This window comes from Diabrotica virgifera, chromosome 5, assembly GCF_917563875.1.
Source record: "Diabrotica virgifera virgifera chromosome 5, PGI_DIABVI_V3a".
In the NCBI taxonomy this organism is placed as follows: Eukaryota; Metazoa; Arthropoda; class Insecta; order Coleoptera; family Chrysomelidae; genus Diabrotica; species Diabrotica virgifera.
In genome coordinates, this window is record NC_065447.1 from 136,790,170 (window position 1) to 136,800,268 (window position 10,099).

The following is a 10,099-nucleotide window of genomic DNA, read 5'->3' on the forward strand; positions in this document are numbered from 1 at the left end:
GTAAGTTAGGTTCATTCAAATTATTTTTGGTCCCAGAATATGTGATTTAATTTACGACCAATCTTTTCGGGACACCCTGTATAATAAATGGGATTAGCTGGCTTAAAAATTCATAATCTACGTTCTGTAGAAAATATACAGTTTTTGGTTTCTTTTTAACTAGATCTTAATATCTAACCAAGCATTTTAAGACCTTTTTATTATTTTTTCGATGATATATTCATGTTTTTAGTTTGTTCAAAATATTCTAGATGATTGTACACTATAATAGATAGCCAACTAAATAAACACAAAAATTTTATTTTTGTTACAGCCTGTATATAAGTTTACCTATATATACAGTGCATTACGCACCACCTTAAAAATTGGGCATTTTTGATGTCTCGAATTTCCTAAACCTGTTGTCCCATCTAAGTGATTTTTTTATAATAATATAGCCTGAGGCTATAGGTTACTGCCTTATGCTTGTCATGCACGGGGAGCTATACTGTAATATATATTATATCACGTCGCTCTCTATAGTAATGAGTGAGCCTGCACATACGGAACCATTAGTTCCCTGTCTGCAGGCTCACTCATTACTATAGAGAGCGATATGATATAATATACATATATTACAGTATAGCTACCAGTGCATGACAAGCTTAAGGATGTAACCTATAGCCTAGGCTATATTATAAAAAAATCACTCAGATGAGACAACAGGTTTAGAAAATTCGAGACATCATAAATGCCCTATTTTTAAGGTGGTGCGTTAATTTCTTGGAGAAGTGTATTGTAATTTAATGTAAATAATGTAATATCCAATAATTGTAATTTAATATAAGATGTAATATAAGTTCCTTAAAAATATATTTTTTATTTCCCACCATACATTCTCCACAGGTCTAAATATCGATGCTAGACGTCCACCGGAGGTCCTCTCAGGACGTTAGATGGACGTTCGGCAGCAAGACATTGGACCAAACTGGGACATCCTATGAAGGTCCAATTGACATTCACTGAACGTCCCCTCGGACGTTAGGTGGACGTCCATTGGACGTTTGGCAACGTGGCATTTGGACCAAAATAGGACGTCCTGTTAAGGTCCAATTTACGTCTCCTAGGACGTCCGATTAAGGTCCAATGTACGTCCCTTCGGACCTTAAGTGGACGTCCAACAGACATTCGGTAGCGCGACATATGGACCAAAATAGGACGTTCCTTGGACGAAAACGGACCTCCCTAAAGTCTGTGAAGGACATCCTTGTGCTATTAGGGATGTAGGTATATAGTATTTTTATTCTATTATATTCTACTCTATTTCAAACCTATTCTATATAAGTATCTACACATTACACCTATTATCATCATCATCATTCTCTTTGCCTTATCCCTATGCAGTGTCGGCTTCCCTAATTGCATTTCTCCACACAATTCTATCTTGAGTCATATCAATGTTAATCCCCTTTACCAACATGTCCTGCCTTATCGTCTTCTTTGGTCTTCCTCTCCTACTCCTTCCAGGAATCTGCACTTCAGCTATTCTTCGTATTGGGTGATTAACGTCTCGATGTTGAACATGACCAAACCATCTTAACCTATGCTCTCTCATTTTGGCATCAATTGGTGCCACACCTAGACTTCCCCTAATATACTCATATCTAATTTTATCCTTCTTTGTCACTCCACTCATCCATCTAAGCATTCTCATTTCCACCACATGCATTCGTTGTTCCGCTTTCTTTTTCACTGCCCAACATTCAGTTCCGCGCATCATAGCCGGTCTTGTGGCTGTTTTATAGACTTTTCCCTTCAACTTCATTGGAATTTTTCTGTCACAACACACCACTCGCTTCTTTCCACTTCATCCATCCAGCCCTAATTCTACTGCATGCATCTCCATCTATTTCTCCATTACTCTGTAATACCGATCCTAGGTACTTAAAACTATTGCTTTTCACAATCATTTCACCTATTATATTATATTTTACTTTATTCTATACTATATATCTATTCTAATCTATCTATATATTTCATTTAATCTGTTACATTCTACTCTATTCTGTTTTAAATCAAATACTTTATTAGTAAGTATCTACATATATATTACATCTATTCTATTATATTCTACTCTATTCTATTTCAGTTTATTTTATACTATATATCTATTCTAATCTATCTCTCTATTTTATTTATTTTATTAATCTGTTCTATTCTATTCTGTTTCAAATCAAACACTTTACTCAAACAAAGAAACAAACGACATTCAAAAGCTTCTAATAAAAAAATCATTGCATTGGTACTACTGAAAATATTGACATTTTTACAACATTTATTCCAAGTTCCTTCAATTTTTTTGAGGACAAGAAAATTTTGCTTTCAAGAAATTCACGAATTTATTGGCGTCAAGTTAATAACGAACAAACTTGGATGTCAAATTGTGCTTTGAGAACACGTCAAATTTGGCCTTGAATAACTTGGTCAATTTATTGTTCAATTTATTGTTGATGTAAAGTGCACTTTGAAACGCGATTGTTTCTAAGTATTGACTTAGGCAGTTCCTATCGATAAGAATTACTTAATAAAGCAACTATTTAGGTATCGTTGGTGAAATCGGGTGTAAGTCTCACTTCAGCATCAATTAGAGTATAACCTAGCAAAACTAGAAAATAATTCAATTAAAGCTAAAATTCAAATATTTTTACGAAAATTGACATCGATAGAAAGCGACATGTAGATATCTACAGTGCACGGAATCCAGGCCCAGGTTGTATAAACCTATCTACCTTGAAAACACAAACACATGTCATATTTAACAGCACAGTTGAGACATGGTACAGATCCTTTGTCATATCTGAAGAAAACAGAAGTTATGTGTCCCTTCATAATTTATGATACTAATGTTGAGGAATTGAAAGAGATATTTAAATCAATCAGAAACAAAAACTCTTCGGGTTATGATGACATCTCTATAAGAGTTTTCAATAATCTACCAAACTCTGCTTTGGATGTTTTATCTATTTTAATTAATGATAGTTTTAATGCTGGCACATTTCCCGATTTCGGAAGATAAATGTTGTAATTCCATTGCACAAGGGTGGAGATCACATAAACCCTTCCAATTACAGGCCAATTTCTCTGATACCTACGTTGGCAAAAATAATAGAGAAAATTGTTAAAGCAAGATTAATACAATTTTTAGAGGTTAACCAACTACTAAGTCCGAAACAGTTTGGTTTCCGTGGTAACACTGGCACGACGGGCACGACCGACGCGATTTTCAGTTTTTTAGAGATAGCTTACAATAATATTAATTTAGGCGAGATGGTTGCGGCAGTGTTCTGTGATTTAACGAAGGCTTTTGACTGTGTCAATCATGGTTTGCTGCTGCAGAAGCTTAAACACTACGGAATTAAAGATAAGTCACTGAGTTGGATGGAGTCATATTTGTCGGGTAGGAGTCAGTTTGTTAGGACAGACTGTGACTCTGACTTGATGAATGTAACTTGGGGAGTGCCCCAAGGCTCGGTATTGGGACCAGTTCTGTTTTTGGTATATATAAACGATTTAGCCTACCTTGATGTATCTGCTCATTTCACCCTTTATGCAGATGATACCACTCTTATATGGCATGCTAAAGATTTGAATGTCTTACGCCAATCTGTAGGTAGGGAACTCTTAATGATTGGAAATTGGTGCACGGCGAACTTTTTGACATTAAACACTTCTAAAACCAAGCTTCTGTGTTTTAAACATGTTATGCCTGAATTACATCTGGAACTTGAACCTCAGCTGTCCGTCAGGTTTCTTGGCCTGAATATTGATCCTGACCTTAAATTTAAATCGCATATCGAAGCCTTGAATTCAAAACTTGCATCTGGATCCTATGCAATACGGTCGACTAGAAGGGAGCTTGGTTTTGCCCAAGCAAGAACTGTGTACTTTGCACTAGTAGAGTCACATCTTAGATTCGCAATTCAGTTTTGGGGAGCGTGTAGTCAGGAGCTTTTTAGTAGAGTGTTTTTGCTTCAAAAAAAGGCAGTACGCCTGTTGTGCCAGGTAAATTCTAGAGAAACGTGTAAACCTTTATTTATTAAACACAGTATCCTTACACTTGTATCTCTTTTCATTTTGGAAACGGCAAGCATTATTTTTAAGAATAAACATCTATATGAAAATAATAATCGATCTGGACGATTTGCTAGCAATTTAGCTTTGATTACACCTAGAAGCACACTAGTCAAAGACTCATTTATTTTTAACGGCATCAAAATTTTTAATAAACTACCTAGTGAAATAAAAAATTTGGAAACTATTAGAAAGTTTAGAAATTCATTAGATAGACTGCTCGCTAAGAGGGCCTATTATGATCTGACCATAGGCGTAACCAGGGGGGGTTTTGGGGGTTGTAACCCCACCCCATTGGGATGTACTTTGAGCTCTATACGCTTAACACCATAGCCCTCAGAGACCTTCCAGTAGTTGTAACCCCCCCCCCCCTTCAGGTAGTTGTAACCCCCCTTAGGATCATCCTGGTTACGCTTATGGATCTGACAGAATTTTTTGAGGACCATATTGGAGCTGATGTATTTGTGATTTGTGATCTTGTGTATATTTACAGCTTGTAGTTTGTTTGTTTTTTATTTTTGACAATACTACATATTTTGTAGTTGTTATATACCTAATGTAAATGTGTTATGTGTTATATTTTATATTTAGTCATATTTTAATTTAATTTATTTATTTAAAACTCAAGGGCCGGTTGTTCGAACGCTAATCAACAATAATCACTATCAAATATTTAATTACTGTCACAACCGTCAATGTCAACTTTGGTTGGGTTGCTGAAAACGTAATTTATTATAATTATGAGATTAGTTAATCAATTAGCATAATAATTATTAACATAATTGATTAACTAATTTCATAATTGTAATCAATAATTATGTTTTCAGCAACCCAAACAGAGTTGACTTTGACAGTTATGACAGTAATTAAATATTTGATAATAATTATTTTTGATTAGCGTTCGAACAACCGGCCCTTTAAACAGTGTTTGTCAACAAGATTTTTTCTTTGACAATAAACATATATTCTCTCTCTCTCTCTCTCTCTCTCTTTATATTATCTAAGTAAATGCAGTGCTTGATTGTGGTTTTAATTTTTGATTGACATTAAAGTTATCTCAATTTATCAATGACTAGCACTTTTTCCCTACTTTACCACATAGATAAAATATTATTAACCGGACTATTATTTACAGTAAGCCAGATTAAAGGTTCCGATTTTTATCAACAATCTGGGTTGGGTACTTTTTTCTTTTAGGTTATACATTTTAAATTACTTGTTTGTTGTATTTCACCAATTTCACTCACTTTTACTTCATTTGAAAAGTGTGTATCTTGCTATGGCAAAAAATATTGATTTCACTAAACTTAACAAGATTATAGTCAATACTGGAAATTTATTATCCATTAATGATATTACAAAAAAACCTAATCAGAATACTTCAGAAGAGGTAAGTTTTTTGGTTTTTTAGGTTAACAATTAAAAACTCCTGTATAAATTCGAATAAACAGAATAATATTGATTGCTGAATATCTTTGGTTGTGTGGAAATTCTTTTTGGACTAATTTTTGTTTTTTCTAGTGTTGATATAAGTTTATTATTGTCCTATTTATTTTAATGTAATTTCACTTCCTATCTACATTTTATAAATGCACCGAATGCATTCCATGTTGCTAATTAGAGTTAATTAAGCACTGTAAAACTTTCTTTTGGCCCAAAATAAAAATAATGAATGTTTTAACAAAGCTAGGTTTTGCAAAACTGATGAAATATAATTAAAATGCTACAAGTGCTTTTTCATTTTTTGAACAAACTTATTACATAGGTACATGAACAGTTTATTTTAGAAAGGGACCTGAGTAAGTTTTTTATTATTTTTTGTTAAGAGTGGATTCACTTACTATGATGGTAGACACATCGTTTATGATAGAAAGGGACCCGATTCATTCTATTATAATAGAGAAATCATATGGCATACTTTCCGTTTACTACAGACAAGAACTTCAGATCCAGACACTTATTTGCATATTTCTCGAAAGTTAGTTAACATGACTCAAGTCCCTTTCTGAAATAAGCTGTTCATATATAAAATGATGAATTTATTTAGGTATGGTATGTTAAACAGTAAATGGTTAAGTTCAATTAGTTACCACTATAAACAGCCCGGATTAACCGATAATAGTATAAAAAGCCCGGTTTCAGGTAAAATTTATTTTAGGCTTTATTATGGGAGTACCGTCTAGTCAGTGTTAATTGCAAAAGACCAACTCTGTCTACCTCAGTGGCTTATCGCTCCGGGTGGGTCTTAACAATGGTCCAGGTCAGATAAATTTAATAATATTTACGACCGCACTAATTGAACTCAAACCATTTACTGTTGAACAAACCATACCTGGTGTCCATGCCATTTTATGAAATTTCAAGATCAATATGTTGTTTTAATCCAAATTTAATTTACAGCAATATAAACAATGTACCTTACTTCACAGTTCAAATAAAACTTAACTTTGTCTCTCTTTCCCTCGATATTTCCTTTCACTATTAGTTGAGTGTTGAGCATATTGGTACTTATTATTTCTCAGTATGTGGCCTATGTATGTTTTTTTAGCTTTCACTGCGTTGAAAAGTTCAGTTCTTTGCCTGTTATATGCAGCACTTCTTTGTTTGAAGTATGCGATGTCCATGAGATTTTAATGATTCTCCTATAGATCCACATTTCAAAAGCTTTCAATTTATTTCCAGTTAATGTTTTAAGGGTCCATGTCTCAACTGCTTAGAAAAGAGTCAACCAGACGTAGCATTCTGATAAACATAGTTGAGTTTCTAAGTTTTATTCTAGAATCACATAGCAGTCTTGATTTTTTAAATAAAACTTTACTATTGGCCAGCTTATAGCCTGTGTATGTGTAAAGGAGTTTGGTTTCAGACTTAGTATGTTACCATAGATAATACTTATAATCTCTAGTAATGTTGTTCCATTTTATCTTTGCCCATGCGTCACAATTCATTTTCAAACAAATAAGTCAAAACATAAAGTGAAACACACGTCAATGCATATAAACCTTTTGTATACTGTATACTATATATACTAAACACATCGTTGTACATTTCACTTTACGTTTTGATTTAATTTGTTTGAAAATGAATCATGGGCAAAGATAAAATGGAACAACTATAATTCATTACTCCAATGGTATTTGACTTTAAATGTTGATAAAGGAATCCTTTTGTTACAATAATTTCATTATGTACTTGTCTAATCATAAATTTATTTTTAGCTGGTGGAAGCCATAAACTTTACTTTGAAGGAATTTGGTAATAATGGTAGCTTACAGTTACAACCTGATCAACAAGTTGTTATAAGCAGACCACAGGACAACCTTAAAATAAGTGAGCATGAACTGTTTGATTTAAAAATTGGTTTCAAGGTTTTCTTGAATACTGATGATCAAGTATTACTTACTGAAGCTATTGAAAAAGGTAAGTTTTATACAGATATACTAAAAATTAATAAAAACATTATGTATCGTATGGTATATGTTGCAAAAAGTATCGCATAAATGTATTATATCACTACCTACATTCTAATACGGGGCTGTCCATTAATCACGTGATGCTCGAAAGGGGGGGGGGAGGGGTCCATAAAAAATCACGAAACATCACAAGGGGGTAGAGGGGTGCAGTAATATATCACGTGTATTTTTTTCCGATACTCAACCCGTTACGTGTATTTACTTTTTTGTCAAATGCGTACAAAAATCGAAAGCGGCATTGCTGTGACTAATATTTAAAAAAATCCATTTCTCTTTCATAATATACACAACCCAGCAAATTGGTTCCACCCAAATTATCTTGAATGTTATGATAAGAAGCGACCCATTTTAAATCGTTTTGTTGTGAATGTAGCATATGTTTCCACTAAATAGGAATACTGACCGGGACTCTATCGCCGTTTTCGACTTTTTATTTATGAGCCTTTAGTCTTACATGTGTTTTACCTACTATCTGATGAATTGGAAATTCTCAAAATCCTGTCAGTTTTATATCGTTGTTTTGTCACTGAATACATGCATTTAAACTGTTTTTAACTTCGTACTTTTTTCGTCACAATGTCTAGGTGATCTGTATAAACAACTATTTACAGAGTATAAGAAAGGAAAAAATCTTGGTGTCGCTCAAAAAGAATTTAATGAATTGTAGGTTAACGGGAACAAAAATATACAAAGGAAGAATTTATGAAGTGGGCCAATGATCTTTTACTAGATTACCGCCGAAAGAACCAAGCAAAGAGGTCTTCCAATATTCTCTTTTATTATTCTTCTACTAAAAAGATAAGTTAAAATTTGTATGTGACTATATATTTTTATGGACATTGTTCGAATACTAAGAATTCACCTATGTAGTTTTATTTGCAGTATTATGTTATTGTTAAATCTTATATTTGTTATAACATTGATAAAATAAATGTAATTACTTTACAAATAAAATATGCATAGCGTACATACCTACAGTTGAGTCCACGAGTCTTTACCCGTGTTTCAGCATTTAAAGCATACGAAATAAGTCGATGAAAAAGTCGGAAATTGAAATTTACTAAACGCAATAGCAAGTGACAGTAAGTGGCTACCTATCCTATCACGGGTTAAAATTTGAGTTATCAAAAATATGTGTTTTATCTCGCCAGGTATTAATAACGCACGGGTAAAGACTCCTGGACTGAAGTGTACCTTAAATATTACTTAAATTCAAAACATATCTTTTAATTCGTGCCATTTTGAATTCTTTATTTTAATATTATATGAAATAAATTGCTGGGGATGATAATATCATTAACTTATTTGCATGATAATTACATATTATGTATAATACCTACATTTAGTAATATAATACTAATTTAGTACAAAAAGTTTCTCGCATTTCTTTCATTATTTTATGTCAGTCAAAAACAACCTGCAACGTTTCTGTCTACCTCTAAACGTTATTATTGTGGTCTTTAATTTTTTATAATAAAATTAGATGATGTGTATTTTACAATTATTTAAAAAATATATTTTTTGTAGATACTAAAAAATACACGTGATATAGGAGTAGGGGGGGGGGGTTAGTTTCAAACCTCACCATGTATCACCAAGGGGGAGGGGGGGTTAAAAAATGCCAAAAAAAAATCACGTGATTAATGGACGGCCCCTACCACGTATGAGGATTTTTAGGCGAAAGAGTTAGAGGTTGATTCTGAGTATATTGTGCACGCTCTACTGAATTATTCTAATCCCAAGTATGAGAAATAACGTTTTCTCATACTTGGGATTAGAATCATTCGGTAGAGCGTGAGCAATTTACTCAGAATCAACCTCTAACTCTTTCGCCTAAAAATTCTCATAAGTGGTATTTGAATGTAGGTAGCGATATATAATATATTAAGTATATTAAATATAATATATTAAGTATATTAAATATAATATATTAAGTATATTAAATATAATATATTAAGTATATTAAATATAATATATTAAGTCAAGATGTAAAATGAAAAATCACGCACTAACAGGCCAAAAAAATGAAAATAACAATTATTATTCAACAAAAACGAAAAATATAAATCTATGAAATAAGGGATTTGACGTCCCAAATTCTCTGTGGGTGGCTTCTTATCAGAGACTGTATGTACTCCAAATCCAAATTTTCCCATTCTTCAGTTAAAGCATATCCCAGTTCATCAAGGTGATCTGGAGCAACAAAAGGGATCTTCTAGGTCTTTCTAGGTAGTCTAAATCATGTTCAATTGGGTTTAGGTCTGGGTTGACTGCTGGCTAATCGAGAACTTGAATAATAACCTTTTGAAGATACTGATTTGTTATTGTAGCAATGTGTGAACATGAGTTGTGTTGCATAAGAATGAAATTATTTTATTTTTTTTATTTATCAACGGGCAATCACCCAATTAAAATACAGTGTAAACATTAATCACAGGAGATTTATAACCTAACCTAAAGTAAATTTTAATAATTAAAAATTTTAATCATACAAACTAGGAACATTAAATATCAAA

General features: G+C 32.7%; 1 protein-coding gene across 1 annotated transcript; it reads left to right on the forward strand.

Moving 5' to 3' along the window:
* Positions 1-5,118: 5,118 nt before the first annotated feature.
* Positions 5,119-8,270, forward strand: LOC126884433 (uncharacterized). The gene is made up of 3 exons (XM_050650357.1): positions 5,119-5,500; positions 7,329-7,530; positions 8,251-8,270. The coding sequence occupies exons 1-3, from the start codon at positions 5,390-5,392 to the stop codon at positions 8,253-8,255; spliced, it is 318 nt and encodes a 105-aa protein (XP_050506314.1). The 5' UTR covers positions 5,119-5,389; the 3' UTR covers positions 8,256-8,270.
* The last annotated feature ends 1,829 nt before the right edge of the window (positions 8,271-10,099 follow it).